At 46.5% G+C, this 27576-nt stretch overlaps 3 protein-coding genes across 7 annotated transcripts in view; 1 reads left to right on the top strand and 2 right to left on the bottom strand.

The window, feature by feature from the left end:
• LOC134024622 (syntaxin-binding protein 5-like) overlaps positions 1-10275 on the top strand; it is a 71132-nt gene extending 60857 nt beyond the window's left edge. For 2 of the 3 annotated variants that reach the window (XM_062467188.1, XM_062467187.1), the window contains 6 exons: positions 1468-1749; positions 3769-4138; positions 5097-5262; positions 5584-5695; positions 5864-6084; positions 7500-10275. In XM_062467188.1, coding sequence (XP_062323172.1) covers positions 1468-1749; positions 3769-4138; positions 5097-5262; positions 5584-5695; positions 5864-6084; positions 7500-7541 — 1193 coding nt within the window. In that variant the 3' untranslated portion in view covers positions 7542-10275. The remainder of the gene's footprint in view (positions 1-1467; positions 1750-3768; positions 4139-5096; positions 5263-5583; positions 5696-5863; positions 6085-7499) is intronic. The other variant, XM_062467189.1, reaches the window with a different exon arrangement.
• Positions 7909-19551, bottom strand: LOC134024624 (claudin-20). Of its 3 annotated transcripts, XM_062467190.1 has the most exons (3): positions 18961-19551; positions 15568-15618; positions 12026-15081 (listed from the first exon to the last, which is right to left on the bottom strand). In XM_062467190.1, exon 3 carries the CDS (start codon positions 14950-14952, stop codon positions 14050-14052), a length of 903 nt encoding a protein of 300 aa, XP_062323174.1. In that variant the 5' UTR covers positions 14953-15081; positions 15568-15618; positions 18961-19551; the 3' UTR covers positions 12026-14049. The 3 variants fall into 3 exon arrangements, 2 of the variants coding, with proteins under 2 accessions (XP_062323174.1, XP_062323175.1); XR_009930907.1 differs by lacking the exons at positions 12026-15081; positions 18961-19551 and adding an exon at positions 7909-7967 and having other exon boundaries at positions 15568-15893; XM_062467191.1 differs by lacking the exon at positions 18961-19551 and having other exon boundaries at positions 15568-15872.
• A 1246-nt stretch (positions 19552-20797) lies between these two features.
• The window catches only part of LOC134024621 (rho guanine nucleotide exchange factor TIAM2), a 31354-nt gene continuing 24575 nt past the window's right edge, over positions 20798-27576 (bottom strand). Inside the window, 12 exon segments of the mRNA XM_062467186.1 lie at positions 20798-22192; positions 22329-22416; positions 22557-22647; positions 22873-22931; positions 23051-23159; positions 23304-23422; positions 23643-23822; positions 23965-24073; positions 24177-24302; positions 24474-24542; positions 24771-24959; positions 26933-27039. Of these exon segments, the coding sequence (XP_062323170.1) occupies positions 21583-22192; positions 22329-22416; positions 22557-22647; positions 22873-22931; positions 23051-23159; positions 23304-23422; positions 23643-23822; positions 23965-24073; positions 24177-24302; positions 24474-24542; positions 24771-24959; positions 26933-27039 (1856 nt within the window). The 3' untranslated portion in view covers positions 20798-21582.

Genomic DNA, 27576 nt, shown 5'->3' with positions numbered 1-27576 from the left:
TTAATTTAAATTTGTATATGTATTTTTTTCCTACACACCTAATAACCATCAAGGACTCCATCAAATCAAGAGGTTTCATTAAGAAAGTCTGAGGGGAGTGTAAAACACCCTACATGCAGAAGGAAGCAGGCTGTAGGGCCTTACTGCTAGTCTTAAAAGAAGCAATGACATAGGCCTTCAGTAACACAAGTAGTAGAAGAGTATTCATAGTAGGGCATTTTAGTCAATCCTAGAATCCTTTTGAGTATAGGGATTATATAAAGGGAGATTATGATCTACTAAATACATAATATTCTTTGGTATTATAGTCCTGGTGGTAGGTGGCCCAAGTAGGCCATCTGAAAGGACTCCTCTGTTTGTCGTGCTTGGGTATACGTATTCAATGGTGCTGTAAGCTAAGCTAACAACTACTGCCCTTCATCACACAATGAAGCTTTCTATGTGCTGGGCTACTATCACTTTTTCTTTTCTGTTTCTCTTTGTGTGTCTTTTTGTCGTTTCTTTCCGTGAAATTTGAAAGTTGTTTTGTTGTTTTTTAGGTGCCACATAAAGACAAAATGTTTTGTCTTCATTTATGTTTTTTGGTCTTCCATCCCAGTTATCCCAGCCTACACCCCCCCCCCCCCCACACACACACACACACACACACACACAACAACTGAAAAGCACACAACCTGTCTGTCTTTCTTCCTAGGATCTATTGCAGCAGACATCATGGAGTATAGTTGAGAATGTTCGGGTTCAGGATATATCTGGATGTGCCAAACATTAACGTCATACTGTATCAGTAGATGGACCATTATAACAGATGGGCATTCTAACAGTTGATATTTGATGTTGCTCTAGTATATAGACATATGTGTTGTTTGTACTGATATTGGAGTATTGTGATCTTAGAAAAATCGATAACCTAGTCTGTTCTTTGTTTAACAAAGCCCCCACTGTGCCAGGGGATGAGCATTATGAACTCTTTATGTATTCATCCCATAACCTTGTACTTCAACCTCAAACTCTCAATTGGTTTTCCCTTACCCATTTTTGCTGACTCAAAAACAAACGAGTGGCCCTAAAAAAAGCAGCCGTTTCACAGCTGGTGTCATTAAAGTGTAACAGTTTCGGTGGTGTGTTAAACCTGTAGAGGGTGGTGGATCTGCTGACATTCTGGTTCTGCCTGTAAGCTAGTGACACACCACCACATTGGTGTTCCAACTACTCCACCTTAATGTCTAGATCGGTGTTTCTGTGTGTGTAGTACGTGTTCATATCTATCTCTTTCTCTCTCTCTCTCTCTCTCTCTCTCTCTCTCTCTCTCTCTCTCTCTCTCTCTCTCTGTATCTCTGATTCTCTCTCTCTCTCTCTCTCTCTCTCTCTCTCTCTCTCTCTCGCTCTGTCTGTCTCTCTCTGTCTCTCTCTCGCTCTATCCCCCTGGTGCGGGTGCTTTACCTCTCTCTGTGTTTCTCGTCACTGTCCTCCTGTCTGTATGTGCTCCGCGGGGTTCCAACCCTCTAGACCACCGGGACAACTCCTTCAGCCGCTCGCGCTCCTCCAGCGTCACCTCCATCGACAAGGAGGCCCGCGAGGCCATCACCTCCTTCCACTTCTGTGAGACCTTCGCCCGCAAGGGAGACAGCGGCGTCACCCCCTGCCTCTACGTGGGCACCTCCCTGGGCAGCGTGCTGGCCGTGGCGCTCAACCTGCCCCCCGCTGGAGAGCAGAGGCTACTACAGCCCGTCATCGTCTCACCAAGCGGTGGGTGGAGGAGGGGGTGGGGATGGTTGAATGAAAAGATGGATGAGTGAATGGATGGATGTATGGATGGATGGATGGATGAGTGAATGGATATATGAATGAGTGAATGTATGCATGTACAGTTAGGTCCATAAATATTTGGACATTGACACAATTTTCATCATTTTGGCTCTGTATACCACCACAATGGATTTGAAATGAAACAATCAAGATGTGCTTTAAGTGCAGACTTTCAGCTTTAATTTCAGGGTATTTACATCCAAATCAGGTGAACGGTGTAGGAATTACAACACATTTTATATGTGCCCCCCCCCCTTTTTAAGGGACCAAAAATAATTGGACAAACTAACATAATCATAAATCTAATTGTCACTTTTAATACTTGGTTGCAAATCCTTTGCAGTCAATGACAGCCTGAAGTCTGGAACCCATAGACATCACCAGACGCTGGGTTTCGTCCCTGGTGATGCTCTGCCAGGCCTCTACTGCAACTGTCTTCAGTTCCTGCTTGTTCTTGGGGCATTTTCCCTTCAGTTTTGTCTTTAGCAAGTGAAATGCATGCTCAATTGGATTTAGGTCAGGTGATTGACTTGGCCATTGCAGAACATTACACTTCTTTGCCTTAAAAAACTCTTTGGTTGCTTTCGCAGTATGCTTCGGGTCATTGTCCATCTGCACTGTGAAGCGCCGTCCTATGAGTTCTGAAGCATTTGGCTGAATCTGAGCAGATAATATTGCCCGAAACACTTCAGAATTCATCCTACTGCTTTTGTCAGCAGTCACATCATCGATAAATACAAGGGAACCAGTTCCATTGGCAGCCATACATGCCCACGCCATAACACTACCTCCACCATGCTTCACTGATGAGGTGGTATGCTTTGGATCATGAGCAGTTCCTTCCCTTCTCCATACTCTTCTCTTACCATCATTCTGGTACAAGTTGATCTTGGTCTCATCTGTCCATAGGATGTTGTTCCAGAACTGTACAGGCTCTTTTAGATGTTTTTTGGCAAACTCTAATCTGGTCTTCCTGTTTTTGAGACTCACCAATGGTTTACATCTTGTGGTGAACCCTCTGTATTTACTCTGGTGAAGTCTTCTCTTAATTGTTGACTTTGACACAGATACGCCTACCTCCTGGAGAGTGTTCTTGATCTGGCCAACTGTTGTGAAGGGGTTTTTCTTCACCAGGGAAAGAATTCTTCTGTCATCCACCACAGTTGTTTTCCGTGGTCTTCCGGGTCTTTTGGTGTTGCTGAGCTCACCAGTGCGTTCTTTCTTTTTAAGAATGTACCAAACAGTTGATTTGGCCACACCTAATGTTTTTGCTATCTCTCTGATAGGTTTGTTTTGATTTTTCAGCCTAACGATGGCTTGCTTCACTGATGGTGACAGCTCTTTGGACTTCATATTGAGAGTTGACAGCAACAGATTCCAAACACAAATACCATACTTGAAATGAACTCTAGACCTTTTATCTGCTCCTTGTCAATGAAATAACGAACTCACATGAGGGAATAACATACACCTGGCCATGGAACAGCTGAGCAGCCAATTGTCCAATTACTTTTGGTCCCTTAAAAAGGGGGGGGCCACATATAAAATGTGTTGTAATTCCTACACCGTTCACCTGATTTGGATGTAAATACCCTGAAATTAAAGCTGAAAGTCTGCACTTAAAGCACATCTTGATTGTTTCATTTCAAATCCATTGTGGTGGTATACAGAGCCAAAATGATGAAAATTGTGTCAATGTCCAAATATTTATGGACCTAACTGGATGGATGGATGTATAGATGGATGGATGAGTGAATGGATGTATGGATGAGTGAATGTATGCATGCATGTATGTATGTATGGATGGATGTATGGATGTATACATGGATGGATAAGTGAATGGATATATGGATGAGTGAATGGATGGATGGATGTGTGGAGGTATGGATGAATGTCTCCACGTATGGATGGATGGATGTGAAGGTGGGTGCCAGACTAACCCCTCTCCTGTCTCTGCAGGCACGCTGGTGCGTCTGAAGGGCAGCATCCAGCGCATGGCCTTCCTGGACGCCACAGGGTCCATGCTGCCCCCGGCCTTCGAGCCCTGGTACGAGCCCAACGCCCCGGCGGACGGGGAGGAGCGCGACAAGGCCCGCAAGCGTCGCCCGGTGTCCGTGTCGCCCTCGGCGTCCCAGGAGCTCAGCGAGAGCCAGTACGCGGTGGTGTGCTCCGAGAAGCAGGCCAAGGTCATGGTCCTGCCCTCGCAGAACTGCATCTTCAAGCACAGCATCACCGAGACGTCGTTTGTGCTGCGAGCCGACGTGGTGCAGATGGGCAGCGGCATCTGCTTGGCGTGCTTCTGTGCCAACGGGCACATCATGACCCTCAGGTGAGGCCCCCCCCCACCCCCCCCAGGGCACAAAGGGTATTGAAATGCAAAACAGGACAGTCAGCATACGCGACGCAATTTGGTGTTATGTTATTTGGTCGTATACATGCAGGTGACATCGGAGCTGTGTTCAGGTCTATTTCACCAGAAGCTTCAAATACCCCCCCCACCACCACTCTCATATGTCGCTTTGGATAAAAGCAGCTGCTACATGAAAAACAATATTGGTCATAGTAGATTTACATCTAAATATGTTTGATTTTCTCATTGAAAAACAACAAAAATTCCTGTTGCCATTTGTTACACTACTAGTGAGTTAGCAGATGAGATGACTTTGATATCAGTCATAGGCAGAGACAACATGTCTACCTTGTCCTCTCAGCTGTCACGACAAGGTCCTCAACCTCTCTCATTACAGGTATGCCTTTGTTACTCTCCTGGCAAAGTCAAAGCCAGAAGTACTCACACACGCACATAGCTGACAGGTGCACACACACACACACACACACCTGATATGATTGGAGCTGGGCTAGGCTGAGGGAAGGGGTTCTGTCTGCCTGCCTGTGAACCTCATTCATTTCCAGATCCCTCAGAGGAGGTCCCAGAACAGCCTCCATCTGGGCCTCCGCCTGGGGGGAGGACCCCAGGGTGTCTGTCTGTCTGTGAGTGTGTGTGTCTCTGTCTGTAAGTGTGCATGTCTGTCTTCTAGTGTGTGTGAGTGTGTGTATGTCTGTCTTCAAGGGTGTGTGTGTGTGTGTGTGTGTGTCTCTGCCTGTGAGTGTACATGTCTGTCTTCTAGTGTGTGTGAGTGTGTGTATGTCTGTCTTAAAGGGTGTGTGTGTGCCTGTAAGTATGTGTGTGTGCATGGATTAACCCAAAAGTCTGTTGAGCTCTGTGCTGAGTGTTTTAATGTGTGTTTGCAGGATGTTGTGTCATACTGTCCGTTGTCCCTCTCCAGTATACCAGGCCTCAGACCGTTGCTGGATGTGAACTACCTGCCCCTGACAGACATGCGGATAGCAAGGACGTTCTGCTACACCAACCTGGGCCAGGCCATGTACCTGACCTCCCCCACAGAGATCCAGAGGATCACCTACAGCCAGGACACCTGCGAGAACCTGCAGGTCAGCACACACACGCACAAAACATCAACAATTACATGATTGCAAAAACACACTCAACATGGCATGTCACTGTTGAGGTTTTGCATGTGTGTGCATGTGCGTGCAAGTGTATATGTGCGTTTGTGTGTTTGTGTACAGAGTTATAGAATGAGTGTTTTTCATGTACTGAATGAATGTGTGTGTCTGTGTCGGTGCGTGCGTGTGTGTGAGACACTAGTTTAGACTATGCCAGCCGGCATTTGTGTCCTGCAGGTGTGTGTTTCCCAGGGGCTGATGTGTGTGTGACACTCAAACAGTGGAAGTGACCCATGTGTGTTTCAGGAGATGCTGGGGGAGTTGTTCACACCAGTAGAAACACCTGAAGCTCCCAACAGAGGGTTCTTCAAGGGCTTGTTCGGAGGAGGGGCGCAGTCACTGGACAGAGAGGAGCTGTGTGAGTAACACACACTCTCATGGGCTACCACACCTGATGCTCTCGTCAACGCAGGTCACATGCCCCGTTTTCTCTCATTCTACTGCTATTCGTTCCCTTTCCTAATACCTCTCCACACCTTTCCCTTCTTCTCTCTCCTCCCCTTTGTCTCTCTGTCGATGCCGCCAGTTGGAGAATCGGTGGCGGGCAAGGCGTCTCGTAGCCTGGCACAGCACATTCCCGGGCCGGGAGGCATCGAGGGCATGAAGGGGGCAGCGTCCGGTATCGTGGGCGACCTGGCGCGTGCCAGGATAGCACTAGACGAGAGAGGGCAGAAGCTGGGCGAGCTGGACGAGAGGACAGCCGCCATGATGACCAGCGCAGACTCCTTCTCCAAACACGCTCACGACGTAAGAACACCACTCTCTCTGTGGTACAGCTGGAGGTATCACACGAAGACACTAGACGGCGCTGATGCCGTAGTAGAGTGTGTTTGGCAGTGCGCACAGCTAATTGCCATGGCACTTAACTGATGAATTAGCTATTTATCTTCATATTGCATACAGTTCTTTTATAGTTGTATTGATTTATTATTAACTTTTTGTCATTTGTACTGTAAATATGACCAATAACCCTAACATACAATGCCAAGACTGCAACTGTTTTATCTTTAGTCCACATTCAATGTGTTTGGAAATGTCTTGAATTCATCCTCAAGTCTTCTCTAAACTTATACCTATAAACCCTAACATATGGATAACATAACCTCTAGACTAAAACTACAGGAGTAACAGTTTATCTAATGTGGTTATCAGCAGGCCTATTTATTTGATTAATTTCATCATCAAAACATAGCCCAAACACAAGGCCAAAGATAATTTTGTTGAACAAAATTTGTGTGTCACCTGCCTGCGCTGTCAGGACCACAAAACTGAGTTCTGCAAAATTAACCAAAACAGAAAATATGTACTAGTAAACTCATACCAAGAACAAGGGTTGTAATGCACAATATGGACATTGTTGAAAGTATTAACTAATTCTCTAACAGAAATGGACGACAAAATATACTTTTTGGAGATATTCAAACAAGACTCCATGTAATCTATTACAAATAACTTACATTATGCTGATGAATAAACAGTGTTTAGGGTTAAGGCTATCTGGAGTTACAGGGAAAGTATACAGAGAATCAAAAACGCCCAAAAAACTAAATGACATTCAGCTATAAATATGACATGTTCAGTGGAGTATTTACTTTCAACCAGCTGTTACCATTAGAAGGCACACATGACACAACCATAATACAATGAATGGCGTATGTTTTCTGTCACTTTGTTTTTCTTTTAAAAACATAATAATACCTTCACTCTTGGGTTTATTTACATGAACACTTGCACAAACCCCCCAGTGCGACATGGGATCCTTTGAAACCGTAGACGGTCTAATTATTACAGTGTGTCGTCAGTCCTCCATCCCTGGACAGCAATTTAGTCCCTAGCAACCGGTAGAACAAACAGGCACAAGACACAACAAAAATGCCCCTTGGTTGCCAACCTCTAGTACAACCAGTGAGACTCAGAAGAGACCCAGAGGACTGAGGACTCTGAGTCTTACCTCTAAAGGTTAGGAGACACTAACTGACAGTCTTCCAGAATTAGTTCCCCCCATTGTTACCTGTTCCCTCTATAAGAGTTGTTACCGTAGGCCCTGCACTACAGTAGTCATTCAGAAACACTTGAGGTGCTACGGAGAAGCTAGTGCTCTAGATTTCAGCGAGCACGCGGATGATCTCCGTGACATCGTCTCTCTGCCTTTTCCCTCCCAGATGATGCTGAAGTGCAAAGACAAGAAGTGGTACCAGTTCTGATCGCAGACAAGGGGGGAAGCCGACCCGGAAGGACACCACCGTCACATTCCACTGCTTCATCCAGACTCGACGGGTCCCCTTCCTCTGTCCCTCCCTCCCTCCTTCCCTCACTCCCTCCCTCCCTCCCTTCCTCCATCCCTCCCTTTGGTGGACACGTGGGATTCTCCTCCTTAGCACAATGTTGTATACTGTACTTACCTCAGTCAGGTGGTTATACTGAGGAGTGGCCTGGCAAGAGGAACAAGCTCAAATGGGGAAAACAAAGCGTGCTCCTTATTTACGTTCTCGTCTCTTTGTTTGTCTGGTCTTGTTTGTTTATCCCCTCGGCGGCAGCCAATCGGCTGGATTGCCGGGGTTTTGCCATCCTTATTTGCCAAAATGTTCTGTGCCGTCATCTCTGCTCCAACCAACCCGGGGCCAGAATGCCTACAGACAGACAGACAGACAAAAAAAAAAAAAAAAAAAAAAAACATTGAATAAACAAACAACTATGGAGAAAAAAATCAAAATGTAAAAAGAGGAAAAAATAATATATATATACATAATTATATATACATAAATCTATATAAATGATCAACGCTGTAGTCACTTCCGACTGTAAAGTGCAAAACAAGGTGGACAACGCACAGGCCACGTGTGTTCGGAGTAGGGAAGGGATGTTATGTTTCCAGAGTCACAGGATGTGATGTCATAGTGACAGCCTCCTTTATGCAGAGAGTTGCTGGGTGAAAAACAGAAAATGTCTTTCCGATGTACACTGGATCTCCTTCTCCTTGCTCTATAGACTCTCCTACTCATCCAATAGAGGAAGTTCATATACCTAGAAACAGTATACCAGTTTTTATTTATTAGTCCTCTTGTTGATGTTTATTTTGCTCTGTGTGTTGGGGGGGAAACAGTTTTTATTTTTCTATTGTTGTAAAAGTGAATGGTGTCAATTAATTTTTGTCACGTCCCAACGTATGTCATTTTTTGTGGCTTTGGGTCCTAAATCCCATTCATTTCTCCTTCAAGAAAAGGGCTGGAAACAAATAGAGGGCATGGATATAAAAGACATAGTTGTATCATTCAGAAATAACGCCAATATAAAAAAAACATCACATCTGGATCCACAGGTTTGATCATAAGATCTTAAGAAGTGTGACCCTTGACTCCTAGAGTACCCGAGGGTCCAGTTCCATGTAAATGCTACCTTCTCCCTCCATTCTGAAACATTGTCAGCACCTAACTGTTTGGCTTGGTCTGCTAGTGTGTCTGTATGAATGCTATCTAACCCAGTGTACTACTGAAGGGTTTTTGGACATGGACCTACTAGGTTTTTTAAGAGTTCCTAAAAGGACCTTTGAACTTGGAGCGCACATCACCTTGGAGTCACGTACAATACACACATATGGGTATAAAACCCTATTTGTGTGTTGATATATGCAGGACAAAAAAAAATATATACAGATGTACAGTCATCCATGCGCAAGTCATACGTTTGGGAGAAAACCACTTTTATTGTTTTTAATTGACAATACTTGTTCGTAAACAAAATGAATTTGATCTCTGTGGGTGTCTGTGTATTTCTGTGTGTGTGAGAGCAAGCTGTTATTTATTGGAGCGCATGAGATGCTGCTAAACATTTGGTTTGTCAGAGCTGTCTGTCCTTCCGTTATCCGTTATCCGTGATTCTGTTGCCCATATCATTTGTTCATACGTGTGTGTGTGTCTCTGTCTCTCTCTCTCCCCCTCTGCCAGGCTGTAACCGTTCAGCTGTACATAGGTTCATAGTTTGACAATCTAAGACCAACTGGAAAGTAAGAAAAGGGAGTTTTGGAGAATTCAAGTGGCACAAAAGGACAGAGGCCATATTTTTCTGACGCCAAAGACTTACTTTAGCTTTTGTTCCATCGTGTCATTAGTCAACTTGGCATTCCAAGGCAGTGCTAATTCAAATACAGTATAGATGACGGTCTGACTCCATTTAGTGCTATAGTCCCTCAGGGTGCATCCCTAGGCTTTGGGTACCGTGCATTCCGACTCAATAATCCATCACTGGCCTTGACTCCATTCTGAATACTTGCATCCTTTTCTTAGGCCCTTGATGACTTCACTTCCTTGATCTGACAGACTTACGAGTTTGAAGAAAAACAACAGTGACACCTTTCAGAACATAGGTCTACTGTCAAGAGTGCAAGTTATCGGTTCAAGGTTTTGGAATGGAACTTAGCCATCCTATTTACACGATAATACTGATGGAAGTGGTTCGTTATGAAAATGTTCAACTGTGTGATCTTCTCTTCACGTGTCATCTTTTTATTATATATTTTTGTAAATCTTCTTTGCTGTTCAATTTGAATTATTTGCTGTATATCCTTCTTGTCTCAAATACTCAATTTTTTTAACAACCAATCTGTAAATGTTCAGAAAAGCTTCGTAACCATGGCAACGAGACGTCAGGCATCAGCTGACCTCCTCTGGAATGTGGTGTCATAGTCGGCGCATGTTCAGTGTTTGCACACACGCTTCATCTAACTCTCTGCCTTTTCTCCCTCTCTGGTGGGTGTTCCAGGTGGTCCATATTGGTGATACTACTCCTACAAAAGGTTCTGGTTATCTTCTCTATGTTAGGTATGCATTGTTGTGTGGATGTGGATAGGTAGCCCTGCTTAATCCTCTTCGGAGCAAAAAAAAAAAAAACAACTTCAGGAAAACTACTTGTATATGATTGAGGTACTCTCCTTCTAGTTCTCGTTATTTTTCGTTTCATTTTCTATATTATTTAACCTCGTCTGTTGAGTGAGTCGTTTCTTGTCCACACACCTAAGTATGCAGTATACAGTGTTCTTACCCGGTAACGATTCATGTTCATTCTACAAGAGGGAGTCTGTCCGCCATATGCCATCTTCTCTCCTGAATTTAACAGTTATCAGTGGGTTGCAGTATTTTCTCATTGTAGCCAATTTTCTTGTACAGTTTTATGCAAATTTCACATGGATGTTTATGACTTTATCTGCTGCCACAAACAATTTAGACATTCTGTAGATAGAAATTACTGTGCAATGGAAAATAAAAGTGAATAAAATCACCCTTTTGTACTGTTTGATTCTTGATGGCCCTTCAGGTGTTCTATGCAGGGGTGCCGTAGCGGGGGCAAGATTAGAGCTGTTCTAAGGGCCCTGGTCAGACAGAGGTATGATTTAGATTTTGGTACCCAGAGTACAAATTAGACAGTGGGCCCAGAAACCCTAGGAGCACCCCAGGCTGTGTGCCCCCCATCAGAAATGAGGTCAACCAGACTGGTGAAGAGCAGCATCTGTAGCATTTCTAGATTTTGATTTACAGTCACAATTTATACTGCATGTAAATCCTTGATTTGAAGAAGTAGCACAACACTGTAAGTCATACATGCAGTAGTGCAACTGTTAACCATGGGGGTTTCACAAAAGAATAACGGTTTTGGTGTTCTGTTATAATTTAACGCATCCAGTAGATGGCGTCATATACCGTGATGCTAGTTGTTTGAAATATATTTTGATCATAAACTAATGTCCTAGAAGAGTTTCTGGCGGGAGATAGACGAGGGTGTTTCTCTGTTTTGGAGACGCTTTGTGCACGACAAAACGTCTACAACCCTGACTAGTTATGAGATGCAGCTAGTCTACTCAACACAGGTCATTTCATTGTAAGGTTTTGTGACCCACTCCAGCCATGTTGTCATAGTCACATTCATTATGTCCTTTAGACAAAACACATACAGCCCTAAATAGTGTGTTCATAGGGCCTATTGATAACCATCTTGTTATACATAAAAATGAGTAAAAATGCCATTACTTCATTGTAAAAATGGAAGTGTTTTTAAAACACCTTTCCATGCATTTGTTCTTATTTTTCAAAATTCAGATCAGTCCTCAGATCAGTCCTCAATCAGTGTTTATTCCCTGACAGTGAAAGCATATTCTGACGGGGACACCATATTACTTAGTTTGGGTGTGCGAGTAAATACTATATCGACAAGGCCCAACCAAACAATGGAACCACCTTGGCATTAGGTTCTTATTTTAATTGGTGCATGAATTAACCAAAATACTACAGAAAGTAATGGTAATAACCCAAAGACCAACATCATTTGTTTGATTAGAGGCTGTGCAGCAGGGGAAGTTAATCTACTCTAGACATGTTGTTTGGGTGTGCTTTGTTGGGGTGCTCAGCTGTGTGTGCATTGAGCTGATTTGACGCCTGGTTTCACCCAGTGTAAGAGGATACAGATTTTCCATTTGGACACCACTGACTACTGGCAAAGTCTACCCTCTGGCGTTCGTCATGTCTAACAACAGCGTTACAAGTCCAACCACGGATACAACAAAGCATGCAACATGAAAACAAGAAATGTGTGCATGTAGTTCAGGAACAGACGATGTGTTTGGACTTGTTTGGGAAAGTCTTGGCACAAGTGTTTTTATGTTCCACTCCGGTTCTGCTGCAAATATCTGATTTTGACACTGAATCAACACTTTTTGGATCAGTACACACATTTGCTTTAATGATGCATACAGGTTTTTGAATTGCTGCCACATGTAGGATAACAGTAGCATTTGTGCACACTCACACATAAATTGTGATGATGAGAGACATAGAGACCAGAGTATTGCAGTCAACATGATTTTTTACAGTTCTGTGTGGCCCATATACTATCCCCATTGTAGTATGCTGTTCTGTCCTCACACTCTTTATAGAACAACTGAACTGTTCCATGAAGCTCTGTATCATAGACAAACAATCAAAAACATTCTTAAATAAAACATTATTTTCGGTTTAAATGGCTTGTGGATTAACGATCATGCCTTTACATGATTAGAAAAACCTAAAATCCTGACCTGAACGGCAATGAAACAAACCAGTCAAATGGATCAAAACAAGCCTAAATGTAAGCCTCTAAAGTGCACATCGAATAGCAAAAAAGCACAAGCAAAATGCAAAGCATGAGCAATTTTCAGGATTTCTTTTGTGTATGTTGCAGACATCCTTGATAAGAGAACAGTGTTGTTTTTCAAAGGAGCCCTTGTTACTTTAATATCAGATAAGAGAAAGAGAGCATATGTGCTGACACGTGAGGCAAGCATGAGGGACACCAAAAAAACGAGCTGTAAAGGAGCTGAACTCTCTGGAGGTATTGTGCCCATGTCCCTTTTTACCAAATGAGCAGCAAAGCAAACTAGAGCTACTCATGCCTGAGATCAATGTCCTACTTTTAACACCTCACATGACATCCTTTTCAATCCAGTCCGAACGGTTCTTCTGATGAAATAAAGAATGAGGCAGGGTGAAGGCTGGTTTAGGTAACACTTTAGGGGGAGTCGGGGGGGCCGAGGCCCCTAGGGGAGGGGCTGGAGGCAGGTTTCACTGAAGGCTTCTATGACTTACCGTGGACAAGAGGGAACAGCCCACCACTGGCCTTAGAATAGTCCCCACCACCGTGCCCCCCCCCCCCCCCCCCCCCAGCAATGACATTCGGACACACATCTTAAAGATGATTGGGTGCAAAGTCCTTTTCCCCTTGCAACCTTGCAGAGAGAGGAGCGATGGAAAGGGAGAGGACGAGTGTGTGTGCGTGTGCAGTAAATGAGAGATGTGCATCCAGCCGTGAAGAGAGGATAATGGGAAAGCAAAGAGCGTCATTATCTCCGACAGCCTGAGCCTGGACCTTAACACTCCCTCATGACTCTCAGCCAAACATGGACTGGATGTTTCAGTCTATGTTCATTTTGACAATATTCATTTTCACTCTATAAATACTTTGAGCAAGATCCTATTAAAACACATTTTAGGCACAAGCATTAGTAGCTATGTTTCAGCAACTACGCAGCATTCCAATGCATTATTAAACAAGCTACAGTACATAGCATGCGTAGACTGAATATCAATCAGTCTGTTAGCTTTAGAAAGATGATTGAGGATGGTAAGACCTATTTAATCTCACCAGGCAAATGGGTTCTAAAAGACACGCGCTTGTGAAGAATGGCTTTTAAATTTTCCCTTGCAGACAGTTCCAAAGCTTTTGAAGCAAACTTCAGTTCATTTTTTTATTTTTATCGGCAGCAGACGATCAACACTTTCTTTCTATTGAAACCTTTGGTATGGAAAAGCTTTTACTTTTAAAAGGAACTTTTGTCTGGATTTCCAGCACGCGTGCTGTGCATGTGCAATGTTTGTGACACCTCCTACCCTCGTCTTCACTACTCATCACCCGCAGCAGCGAACGAGGCATTTGCCTGAAGCGCCTGGATATGCAAGCAGTCTTTTCCAAGGCTTTCAGAATACCCCTACAGCCTCCTCCTGCAGTATGAGATAGACCAGATGAACGTGGGAGATAAGGCTCTCACAGCCATTACCCTCCTCCGCCTTCCCCCCCTCTATATTTCCTCCCCCACTCTCTCTTTCTCTCTCCCATCACAAAAGGCGTCCAGAACTGAAGTCCACCGCAGTCTCAGCCCGCAAAACAAGGGGAAACGTCGGGGAGGGTTCCTTAAACGTAGTCCTGCAAGCTGTAGCCAGCCCTGGCGTCTTTGGGAGGAACTCTTGAAGGGGAGTAGTACTGCGGCTCCTGGTCGTGGTGGAGGGGGTCCTTCGGAGGCTTTTCCTCGTCCAGATCGTCTGGTTGGAGCTTCTCGTGAGCTGCTTTGTCCCGGTGTAGCTGATCTCGGCTCGCCGGCTCCTGGAGCGTCTGCTGCTCACGGCACTGCTGCTGCTCGCGTTGCAGTCGCTCGCGCTGGAGCTGGTCACGCTGGAGCTGCTCCTGCCGCAGCTGCTGCTGGAGCAGTTTATTGGGGTCCGTGGACGAAGTGTAGTCCAGCTGCCCCTCTCTTTTCCCGGGACACGACAAACAAAAGATCACCCCCCCGGCAAGGAGGAACCCGGCGGAGACGAAGGTCACGTACACCGCCCCTCCAGGCTCATATTTGCTGCTCTCCGGCACGTTGGAGTCCAGGAAGCTGGTGATGACCACGTTGGTGAACCAGGAGGCGGGCACCAGGCAGAGGATGCCAGCCAGGATGAAGCACCCCCCTGCGGCGATCGCCGTGTGTCCTTTGGCACGGTGGCTGCCCCCCCAGCGGGTGCATTTGAGCCCCAGGGCAGCGAGGCAGAGGCCCAGGGAAGCCATCATGCAGGACAGCACCATGGTCGTCCTGGCCGTCTGCAGGTAGGCGGGCAGCGACAGCACCGAGTACTTGAGCGTGCAGCTGAACACGCCCGTGCTGAACCAGGTGCAGTCCATCCACAGCCCCTGCATCTGGGAGATGGCCGTCATGATGTTGGTGCCCACGTCGGCGCTCACCTTCCAGTTGGGCAGCAGCGTGGCCACCGTGGCGCCGAGGGCACCCAGCAGCGCCAGGGCAAAGGCGAGGATCTGGAGGGTGGAGGATGCCATCGTTGTGTTCCGGTCCTCCCTGTTCTCGGGCACCCTCACCTTGCGGTGGCCCGAGCTCGCTCTGGCTCTCCCTATCTCCCCAGCGCAGGTCCTGACAGCAGATAATTCCTCAGTGCAGGCTCCAGTGGTCTGCGATAAAAAGCGAAATGAGAATTGAACTGGGTGAGCAAGCGTGACGTTCGGGCAGATGAGGCGCAGGGTCTGGTGACGGGGGGGGGAGGACTGTGCGTTCCTCTTTTCGCCTCTCTTTTTTAACGGGGGAATCATGTGCGCCGGTAACATTTCGGACTCTGCATACCAGTTTGTGGTGTTCATTGAAGGACTCAATTATGTGAATTTAAAGCTGCAGTGCGCGTCCTCCAAAAGTGGGTTACTCTTTTTAGAGGTTTCTTTTACTTTAGCTGTCAGGCAAATGCTGTGTCGGAACACAAAGTGATGCTCTGATTTGAAACATGCATGGCTAAGAAAATGTGTCATTCCCTCGTTTTCATGTAATCATAAGTGTCTTTTTCTATGGGGGTGTCTATGGCTTTCTCTCCGGTGAAAAAATATTATAAATGATGACATGAATGATGAAATGATGTTCGTAATAACAATAAATGCAAAAATCCTTACCTTTATGTCTTGAGCAGTGTGCCATTGTGCGTCAGCCAATTCCAATGATGTCTAGCACAGAGGAGAGGGAGCCAAACACAAAAACACAAAAATGGGGTGAATTGCTTTCCCAGCATGTAACAACCACTCTTCCTAACGTCGCCTTAGCAACAGCACATACAATTCCATCCTTTTCAATGTCCCATAAAGGATTAGTCTTGTTTGCTTGTGAGCAGGCGTTAAGGAGCACAGAGCGGTGAACTGAGAGGAATGGTGCAAAACTGAGCCTAGTGCTGGTGTGCCGGTCAAAGAACTGGACAAGTAACCTGAAGGTCATTGATTCGGTCAAATAGCCGCAATGAGGTGTTGGAACAGCCGGAAAATGTGATGAAAGATTCTCAAGGAGGCTCATTTTATACATCTACGGATATTGTTTTGCATTCGCTATGATTTGTTCTACCGTCACAGTCAGACAGCAATCCGAGGATGACAGGGAGCTTTTCTTTATTTGGTTCTCAGTCAATGAAAAGGTGTCGTCCACATACGACCACATGAACTATGGCACACTGCAGCACGCTGATAAGGTTGGTAACCTCCCCCGTCCCTTTGTGGGGACCAAACCCAGCAGTACGCTGGCAGTCCCAGCCTATCCTCAGTGTAATCCCACGTCTATATATCCACAGTGTGACAGCACAAAGCACCCTATTGTGACAGAGTCCGACCTGCCTCAACAGGAACAATTACCAGAGGGCTCAACATGAAAACATCAATTTTACTCTGCCCTTCCCTCAGGTTCCTATCAGACTTTACCAGCCTACCCTCCCCCTTCCACACACACACACACACATACACATGAACCCCCCCCCCCCCCCCCACCCCCAGTATCCACAAACCCACAGCCACCCCCTTGTGGAGAAACACTTGATAGGGAGGAAAAATAGTACTTGAACGAAACATAATTTGACCTTAACTCCCGGTAGCTGTCCCCCCTAACAGGCCCTCGATGGCAGGCCCCCTCCCAGGGCCCACCTAGCCTCCCCCTAAGAGGCCATTGAGGGGAAATGCCACCGTGATCATTACCACAGCAGTCGTCCTCATCAGAAGGCTCGTCCTAGCTCTAATCACGGCCCTCTGGTGAAGGTCTGGCTCCCCGGCACTGCACTCTCTCTCCAGCATAGGGCCCTCTCTGGGCCTCAGCCTTCAGACAGGCCGTATACAGTACTCGAGGCATTCAGACTGTATACTGGAGGCATCAGTGCACTACAGCTGCAGAGGACATGCACATCATCTCCGCGTTAGCGTGTGTGCGTGGCTAGATTGGGTTGTGTAGTACAGTGTGAGGAGGGTGCTGTGGGAGAAGGGGAATATTGCAGTTCCAGGGTAGCGAGTGCTGAGCTGTGATGTGACAGGACATGGCAGACCATTAAAAGCAGGCTCCACTATTTGTCCTTTTGCCTTCAGGGCACCAAAGTTGGGCTGGAGCGCAAAGCATGTCTGCTCCTCAAAACTGGCTCTGGAACCGCAGCACATTCAAATTGTACGACACGCTGATTTACAGTATGTGGTTGTTTTGGAGCTCCAGCATTATGGAAATACAATTTTTAGATTTTTAGAAATTATGGGTGTATGTAACAAGTATACTTTCATGTATTTGACAATTACAGCTCTGGAAATGACTCAGTGTTGCTGGGAAGATGTCCTTGTACAATCTCCCAGAGTGATTTTGCTGTTTGTTTCTATTCTTGGCTGAAAGAATTCATCATCGTTAAGTTGACCGGAGTTGCTGAGTCCATCGTGGGTCATGAACTTAATGTACCCGAGAGGACTTAAACATCTCATCAGAGAGAACAATCACTTGAAAGATAAACACTGTACATAATAACTGCCATTTCTACATATGGAACGAGAATGATTTAAAAGGAGTACGTCTTTTACTGCGTAGTTGCAAGTAGACCCACAGCACTGTATATAGGACATGCTTGTGTCTTTGAGTCATGGGGGCTCCAGTACATGAAGGCATGTTATGTATCTGGTGCACTGTTTGCCCTGAGCAGTGCAACGAGAGCGTGGGAAGAACAGGGAGGTGGGAACCAAGACAACTCTCTGAAGAGCAGTGCAGTTTCTGGTGCTCTGGAGATCTCCTGGGGACTGAATACTGTTTCTGTGGTTCTCCTTAACCCCCTCGCTAGAGCCGCAGGGGTTGAGGTGAAACTTTGACGTCAGTCTCTGTTGCAGTTCTCTGTCTAGTATTGATCATTGTACTCGGCACCCAGTGTTGATCATGTTTCAAGAAGATCTAGAAAATAAATGTTTTTGTGCGGTTTTCCAAACCACTTGGATTAGTGGTTTGAAGGAAAGCATATTCATGTTCTCTTCACCAGATACCTTGTTAATGTCAACTGGCAAGATGTGTTTTTTACCCCCAGGTTTATTTGAAGTCTGTTTTGAAGAAGAAATTATTAAATTGGTCAGCTGGCCAATGCATTTTTATTGGAACATAATGAAGAACACTCAAACAGTAAAACCAAACTGTTTAGATTCATGTCTGAAAGTCTGGAACTGATTATAGGTTTGTGCTTTGCTGGTTGCTTTTCTTTTAAAGGTTGTTCATACAAGCCCATAAAACACGTGTTGGACTCATTTAGCCAATCTATTTTTAAAACTAAAAAAGTAGGAGATGCAGAGTTAAAAGACAAAAAGAACTCCCTGAAACTGAAATAATAGCAAAGCATTAAAGCTAAGGGCATCAGACCTCTCGAAAAGGCAAAACATGGGATGAAATTGAATTTCTGAGAAGAGATTGGTCCTTTCAGTTGTAATACCTCCAACTCAGCCTCGGGGCATCCACACTTCCTAAATCATCAAAGAGACAGGAATATAGATGGCCTATTTGCTCTGAGGAAAAGCTCATTGTTATCTGTCAGAGGATGATTTGAAGGTTTGGGTTTTCATGAACAAAGCATCAAACTGTAAATGTGGGGGTTTATAAATAACAGGCTGTTTTTAAATAGAAAACAGCCAATTACTGATAGTTAGATAAAAATCAGCTTTTAAAAAAATAATCTATTTTTGTTCCAGTTCTCACTGACTTTACATTTAGAGTGGCACTGGAATGATGAGGGGAAAGCTTGGATCCTGTTGGTTGATTTAGATAAGCATTAACCCTGGTAAAGATGGGAACCGAAAATAAACACACTCTCAACAAAGTTCTTAAGACAGACTATCCTAGGTTACATAACATGCTCAAGTTGCTAACAGATGTTGTAGCATAAACACACTGCCATCCTCGGACACATCTCAGTCTAATGTTAGATTACAGAATAGACGGAAGGTCTATTTGAAAACGAGAAAAAGTCCATTCTAGATAAAACATGTTTAATGAACTGCACATGAAAGAACACTAGAAGCACTTACCACTTATTGGAATGCTCCATCCAGCATTATAATTGGCACAAACTGGAATAGATTTAGTCCCGTGTGTAAAGAACTATGTGCCTGTGTTTACGTTCGAGTGCGCGTGTGTTTGCGTGTGTGTGAGAGAGACTGTGTATGTGTATGTGTCAGCTCAGCGAGTAGTAGTTTAGGTTCTCACAAAGCATTTCCACCCCAGGTAGAGTGGGGACCCCAGGCGTGAATGTCAGTTGAATGCGTCCTGAGTCCAGCACAGCACATTCCATCAGCTCCTCACCGTCAGCGGGTTACACTCCCACACAACCCCGGCCAGCAACAGCCAGCTCGCTGCCCAAAGTATGGTGGGGGCTAAAAATGCTCGTCAAAGCTACCAGATTAGAGCAATGTTTCTCCTTGATCCCAGGCTTTCGTGTCTTGAGTCTTCTTTCTCTGGGCGTTTTTGATGTAAATCCCAGAGGCCTCACAAGGACAGTCCTGGATGAATTTGAGACTGATGTTCTGATGCTGGGATCCTGCTTTGTCCAAGTATGCTATCTGTCCTTCTGTGTAGCTGTGGTCTTTGTGGAGAGAAACCAGCTATTGTTCAGGGTGGAACCTGGCATTAGCCAAGCAGGAGAGTGTAGTGGTAGGCGGTATGAGTTTTGAGAGGAGGATGAGGGATGAGGGAGGGAGGGAGGGAGGGAGAAGGAGGAGGAGTGCCCAGGCACTCCTGTGATTCCTTGAAAATTGTGTGTGTATGCGTGTGTGTTAGTTTAGCTGCCAGTGGGCTGTTGAGCCCAGTATTCAATCTTCACCGACAGAGAGGTCCAGCCATTCCTCCATCATCCTCGTCTCCCTTGATCCTTCGTCTGCTGCAACCAACACAAGAGCCCATTCCCCAGCCTTTCTCCAGGAAGAGCAGACATGTTGGGGAGTGCTATCTCTCCACTTCAGGCTGTCAGACTGCTGTTGAGTGGCAGTATGTAGGGAGATGGAGCCTCTGTGAATAGATATGTGTGTGTGTGTGAGTGGTGGAGGTGGTGGTGGTGGGGGGGGGGGGGGGGCTTTATGGTCCTTCACATAGGTGTTACTGTGGCAACAGCAACTGCACAGGCTTCTTGTTTTCCGGATAAACAAAAAAGTCTGTTCCACATCATGCTGCTGCAAGGACCTTAAACCTCCTTCTCACAGGGATGCCTGTATCTGTTTGAGTGTGTCCTTATCATATGTGTGTGTGTGTGTGTGTGTAATTCAATTTTGTGCATGTATTGGATTACACTTGTACGTCTGGACTGCTGCGTTCAACAATCAAGGACATTCTTCTAATACAACCGTCAGAAAAGAAAAACACAACGTCCATTTGGTTGCTCGCTTGCTCGCTTGTATCTCCAGCTCCTTCTGTTCCATTTGGATGACAGAAGACGACAGAGCAACAAAGAGCCGTGATGTTAAAGAGCCTCACTCCCACACATGATTAACATCGCCCACAAGCCTCTCAGAACAGAAAGACCAGGAGTGGAAGACTAGCAATTATGAGTCATTGTAGTGCTGCTGCCTTAAAGCCCTTCTTCTTCTGCTGTGGCTGAAGAATATACCACAGTCTCCGGTTTACAGCCTTCCCAGTGAAACACACACACACGCAAACACACACACACACACACATGCACACTACTACACACTACAGTACAGCTGTGATGGTGTCTGTGGCTCTGATAGTGGATCTAGTTTTCGATCACAGACCTACTTTTACTGGATGAGCAACAGGTTGGAGATTGCCAGGTTATACGTCAAAATCCCCATTCAATAATAATGAATGCAAATCGCTATTTATTTTGAGTAGAGAACGAGAAATCGATTTGATCAAGACAATATGTAAAAGGGTTTAATTAAATATTACAGCATATTACCGTATCTGTACAGCATGACATTTATGAAAAGGATATACACATTATTAGAAAATAAATTACAGTTCAGCCAGATATTATTTTAACAATAATATTTTAAGTGATACATCAAATTGCTTCAAATGCGAAATAGCTTTCAAGGGTCTTTTTTAAGTTAATGTGTTCTATTAAATAGGTTACATGCTACATGTCTGTGTAGTTGGTCGATACAGGGAAATGAACACAACATAAAAGAAACATCTACATAAATAGAATTCAGCACTAGAAATACCGTTTTTATTTTCAATCAAGCAATTCCAGTATTGAACTAACAACTGCTTTTGTCAAAAAAGCAACAGACCATAAAAAAGCTTTAGAAACTGGCAGAGTGTACAGAGCGTCATATTTACACTGTCATCCTCGTGTGAATCAGGAATTTACAAAAGGAATGTTGTTGATCATAGGCAACTGTGTTCAGAGCTTAGAGTCTAGCTTGGCCAAGATTGGCCAGGGAGCATCCATGTTCGACGATGTGGAACTGGATTTAATACAAAGCACTGTGATCCGTCTATAACCTAATCAGTCTGATAAGGTTGCCAGGTATAAACACGGTTAACGCCTATAGTGTTCAGTGTCCCTATAGTGTTCAGTGTTCCTATAGTGTTCAGTGTTCCTATAGTGTTCAGTGTTCCTATAGTGTTCAGTGTCCCTATAGTGTTCAGTGTTCCTATAGTGTTCAGTGTCCCTATAGTGTTCAGTGTCCCTATAGTGTGGGGATGGCAGCCTTCTGGATCCCCATGATGGTGTCGTAGAAGCAATCCTCGTTGACCACCGAAGCCAGGCTCTGCACACTAAAGTCCCTCCCCATAATGCTGTTGAAGTCCACACACTGAGGCTCGTCTGGGGCCCTCCTCTGGGCATGGTGGGGCTGGGGGCACTCTTGCCGAAGCGTATCCCCCTGCTGGGACCCTGTGTCCTGCACAGCCTCCTCTGTGAAGTTGAGTCTCTGGAGCTGGGCCTCTAGGGCGCTGGTCAAGGAGCAGAGCCTGGCTCTCTTGCCCAGCGTGTTGCTCTCCAGGCTGGGGAGGTCTGTGGGGCGGCTGGGCAGCTGGGGCTCAGAGCGGGTGTCTCCGGGGTGGGAGCCGCTGGACACACTGCCCTCGTCGGAGTGGGTGTGGCTGGCTTTCTGGGCCTCCGTATAACGCTGCGGTCTCCTCCTCAGGGAACCGGCTCGGGCCGCTGGAGGCTGGTTCCTCCGCAGGGAGCCCAGGTGTTCTCTGGGGGTCCTCTCTGGCAGGACCCCTCTCCTGGTGGACCCGTCTCTGACCAGGGAGCGCAGGGCCTTCAACACACTAGCCTTGCTCTCCAAGCCACTGGAAAATACCAAATAACACAATGAGTTGGGATGTGTAACTATTTACGTGTTTACAAATGTTTGAAAGAAATATTTGGAATGATAACAATTATGAATAAACAGTAAACTGTTCTGTTAACAATCACTTCTCTCACCTGCTGCAGAGCTGAAACACGGTCTCTGGCCTCCCCTCCACCTGAGATTTGGTATGTACCAGCTCCCAGACACAAGGGTTCTCTGTGCCTGTGAAGACAGAACACATGGTGGTCAGTCTGACAGCCAGAGAAAGACTGAAGATGATAATGATGATGATGTGGCTGAACATGCTGCTAGGCTAGGCTGGAGGTCGGAGGTTAGAGGTCGGGTGGGCTGAGGTCACTCACCCGCTGCGTTCCCCAGGCGGACCTGTACAGCCGACACAGGGATGAGCCAGCGGAACTTGAAGGGGTCCAGGTCGCCTGAACGTGAGGTAGTCTGTAAATAAACAACCCAAACAGAGACACATTACCATCTGTCATACACTCACATTTATTCCTTAATTCATGCTTTTATCCAAGGCGGCGTACAAATAGTGCAGCAGATAATCATAGGTAAAAAAAAAAAGGTCCAAAGTTCAAACAGAATTACAGAAGTAATACACCATCCTTTCTGACTTTATGGAGCAATGCTCCATATGTGTTCGAGGGTAGTTGCACTCACCATCCTCTTCTTCATCTTGCTGTTGTCCCGGTAGACCAAGATCACTGCTCTCTTGAACACTAAGGGAAGGAGGAAGGAGAGGGTAGTCTTATTAGTGATCTGAGGCTAACTTGACATGTGTCCCTCTAGTCATGCTCCTCTGTAAGTCCCAGCTGTGGTGGTAGACAGCTCCACCCACCAAAGAGTGTGAGCTCGGGGTCCTTCCTCATGCGGCCCAGGGATGGGAGAGGGTTGAGCCACACCAGGGAGGAGTGGATGAGGAACTCCCCCATGGAGATCTCCGTTACCTGGAGAGAGAACAGCACACTTAGCCTAGATGTGTGCTCGACCAAGCTGGCTTCATGAGCAAACTAACTGCATACGTAAATAGAATCCAAATAAATACATGCTATATGTAGAGCTCCGTCAGTTTATGTTGTCGTAGGAGTTACCTCTTTCTCTGGACCACTCTGCTGCGCCACCAGCTGGTCAAACACGGTGCCATAGTCCTCGTAGATCTTCTGCATCTCGTTGATGTGGCTGGCCACCTTCTCCATGGCCTTCAGGGCCTCTGAGGTAACGAGAGAGAGAGAGAGAGAGAGAGAGAGAGAGAGAGAGAGAGAGAGAGAGAGAGAGAGAGAGAGAGAGAGAGAGAGAGAGAGAGAGAGAGAGAGAGAGAGAGAGAGAGAGAGAGAGAGAGACAGTTCCTGAGCAAGCATGGTACTGTACAGCACCTCCAGGTACAGGCATGAGAGTGTGTGCTCATAAAGGGTCCTGAAGCCCGTTCGTACCCGTGAGGTGGCTGTGCTCCTCGCTCTCCGAGGCGGTGAGGGACACCAGCTCCCGCAGCAGCAGGGGGTACTTCAGCACCCTCTGGACCGGCTTAATGAGGTAGGACTCCAGGGTGGACGAGTGCTGCTTGGTGGGGTTCCTCGCTTCCAAGAACTCCTTGAAAGCTCTGTCTGTTTTTGCTGGAAAGGGATGGAAATAGATTAGGGCTTAGGTGTCTGCACTGAAAGAGAGTCGTGATCCACGATGATGTTATTCACTCGATGTGAGGTATAGAGTTCTGTGTAGGACTGATATATTCGTCTACGGCGCTTGATGTTTTACCTCGTTCTAGAACTTTCTGGACCTTGATGTGATTGGCACAGAAGCCACTGTAAAGCTTAAAGTGGTCAGCGTAGTAGAGGAAGGACCCGCCCAGCGAGAAGAGTAGCTTCTGGAAGCAGAAAGTGAAAATAAATTTAAGTCATACTACCTACTCCGAGTCTCATTCAGCTGTTATTGAAACACATGGGTGTCTGTGCAGAAGGGGGCCGTACCTTAAACTGCTCAGGGGTTTCCAGGGAGCTGAAGTTGGGCGAGGAGGCGACCCGTTCCTCCAGGGTGTGGAGGAACACCTTCTGGAAGTCCAGCATCTCAGGGAGGCTGCCAAACAGAGACTCCATCTGAGGGAGGAAGGTGATGGGACTGTGGTCAGACATGACAACGCAAAGTAAAACCTTCACACTTCCAACACAGACTGTCGGGTTGCAAGATTGATAGACTTCCACCATAGACTGTGGGTAACGACTCAGGTGTTGAGAGCGTTTTCTACATTCTCCTCCTCTCTACTGTACCTCGTCCTGGCTGAGGAAGGTCTCATTCTGCAACGGGGTCAGGTAGATGTTGAACAGACAGCCCAGATCCTGAGAGACACACAGAGAAGCCATTAGACTGACACGTCATCACAGACGATGCACATGTCACGAGCAGAATGTGACATCATCACCTCCACCTGACTGAGAAGCCACCCCTCATAGCTTTTCGACGTGTTTTTTCTACAAGCACCATGAACGTTCATCATAGCTTCTTTTACAGGACATGGCATGACCTTCCATCCCAGGCAGTGCGGAGAGACGTGAGGAGATATTTACCTTCACGTAGGACTTCTCAGTGTCCACCAGCTCCTGGATGACCTTGCACAGCCTCTCGGAGACGGACATGTGGCGTGGGCAGGGCCGCTGCAGGCCGTTCTCGACTGAGTAGGGGTTCCTCTGGCCGTCCACCACCACCCCACAGCCCTCTGGGAAGGTGTGGTAGAGCGAGCACACCGTCTCCACGTTCTGGGTGAAACAGAACAGCGCAACGTGGAGCGTTAGCCGATTAGCAGCGCATTCGTCTCCTCACCGACCTGACCTGGAGGTGTCAAGGAATGCACTTCGGTTCAAACGTGCCGTCACAAACGGTCTCGTCACGTCAGTGGAAGTCGTGCACCCTCTGTGAAAGCGTGTGAGCGTCTGAGAGCTGATCGAGAGGCAGAGGGCCAGGTTTGTAAGCCAGCCAGACGTGGGTATCGTTGCCGTAGGAGAGAGGGATCAAGAGAGATTTGGATTTAGACACTAGTGGAGGTAAACACGTCTGAAGAGAAGCGTCTTGGGACAGAGCCAAAGGCAGACTCGCTCTCCCACAGTAATTATGCAGCCCGTGAAATCGAGGAACCTCAATGACTGCTTCCTCATTTCTACGTTCGGGTTTCGACTTCGACAGGATAATGCCTGGCACCGGAGAGCAACAAACACCGTCAGCAGAACAAAGGAGAGCCGAGGCTCGAGAATCGAGGGATCAAACGAAAGGAGTTCGCTTCTCACACTGTACTTCCTCACTTGAAGCGTGAGCATCATTTCACCCTGAGAGGGTCTTTGAGGATGCAGCGCTCCTCCTCAGCTCCCAGCGTTTCTTTTCCGGAAGGTCTCGGAACACGGAAGCTTCCCAACCTGAGTGTTGGCCATTTGTCATCATAATTTGTCCTGCCAGGCTATAATAAAGTGCTGACAAACTGATAAATTCCCTGGGTTTGGACTGTTGTGCTGCGCCGCAATCCAAGCTTTTAATACCCCGGGAAATGAGAAGCAGGTAAAAGGAAAAGGTGAAAAAGATTCCCTTCATAAGCATTAACATTTATGAGTTATTTCCTATCGCAGTCTCCTCTGCACGTCTCAGTGGAGTGTGAGGGCATAAGTCCTACCTCAACTCTCCTCCTACAGTAATATTTAAAAAAGCCTGCTTTAGAGCAGGCAATTGCATTATAGCTCTAGCGCACGCATAGCAGATTGGTGTTGTTGCCCAGGCCGAACAAACACACATAAGCACAGTTAATAGTGAACACACACTGCACAGTGCCAATGCAAACCCACAGCCCAGGTAAAACACGCATACGGAAGTCCCGGGAAAGTTGTTACCAGCAGGACGATCCCGTCGACAGGCCGGCCGCAGACCATGCAGGAGGCAGCGTTGTACAGCGCCCCAGTCAGCTTGTCCTTGAAGGACTGTCTGGGGAACGTCAGGCTGAACTTGGAGAAGAGGTGTCCAGCCTCTCCCTCCTCCTTCTGGGATAGCACCCCGCACATGGCCCCTACGGACGGGAGCGGAGCGCCGGGGTCTTGCCACTGGCTACACTTGTAGCTGAACACAGTCGGTATTCTACACACCAGCACCAGGCGTAGTAACCCCCCCCTGATAGCCATAATCCTTGGGTTAGCTCTATTTTCTCTCTCCCCCTCAGTCATACACACTTATGGAGTAAAGCCTGGATTAGCGGTCTGCTCAGGGGTCATGTGCTGACAGGGCTGCTCTTGGCTCGGCTTGAGCAGGCTCAGAGGAAGCAAGGACAGCTAGCCAAGGAGGGATTCCAGTGAAAGCAGAGAGAGTGAATTATAAGACTCGAGAGGAAATAGTGTTTGATTTGCAGTTCTGAGGCTGAGTTGAGTTTAAATTCAGGGTAGGAAAGAAGTCAATGGTGTGAGGGAGTATTTAGGTATTTCAATGCTTCTGGGGGAAGTATTCTGTTTTTTCACGTCTGTATTGTTCACCCTCAAATGAGCAGTCTTTCTCGTCACACGAAACTGTTTAGATAGGATGTGATATGTCAGTAGGTCAGGTTTGGGGTCACCTGTAGTTTTGGACAGAGTCCAAATGTGTCTTGGATTCCTACTACGCACAAGTTGTTATCACCAGTAAATCCTAATTACTCACAGTAGGCACGCTGTGAAACACAACACAACTACTTTAGCTTACACACACACACACTCCAGCTCACCTGTGCAAGCTGCTCTGTGTCATCAATGGGCCGTGGGGGCGGTGACGTGTCGTCAACGGCAGACGCGACGGAACTTTCTGGAACCTCCTGGGCGACCAGCGTCATTTCTGAGGAACAGGAAAGACAGACGGGACCAAATAATCAGCTGGAGAAGATGGAGGAGAAGACATAAATGGCTGACATTAGCTGAGGGAGAATTCCTGGGTTTTGAAGCGCTCCAGGCAGTTGTGGAGCTGTCTTCCCCAGGGAAGGGGCATCGCTGCCGGGTAGTTAAATGGACCTGACTGGTGTCAACGATCTAACCTCAGTACACACGCAGTAGGGAGAGGCAATGCATTTGGCCTCGCGCTCCTGTCCCAAGGGCTTCTAAACGCGGCACACCAGAGGCCCACAAGAAAACAGCACATCGCTGTCATCTCACTGCTTTACCACAGGCACAATTCCATGGTCGAGGACGCCAAACCTTGAATACCCACGGCACAATCTGAAAACTCGTTTCAAACATAAATATCCTTGATTGTCTTCCCGGAATTTTTATAAATAGCTACTGTGGTCACGATGAGGACATTTAGCCGGCGACTGTGTCGCGCTGCCCAGTGAAACCTGCCATCTGTCATCAGGGCCCACTAATTAGAGCAGCGTGG

Source organism: Osmerus eperlanus, chromosome 8, assembly GCF_963692335.1.
Source record: "Osmerus eperlanus chromosome 8, fOsmEpe2.1, whole genome shotgun sequence".
Lineage (NCBI taxonomy): Eukaryota > Metazoa > Chordata > Actinopteri > Osmeriformes > Osmeridae > Osmerus > Osmerus eperlanus.
Note: the sequence above shows the minus strand (reverse complement) of the source record. Positions and strands in the feature narration are given on the sequence as shown.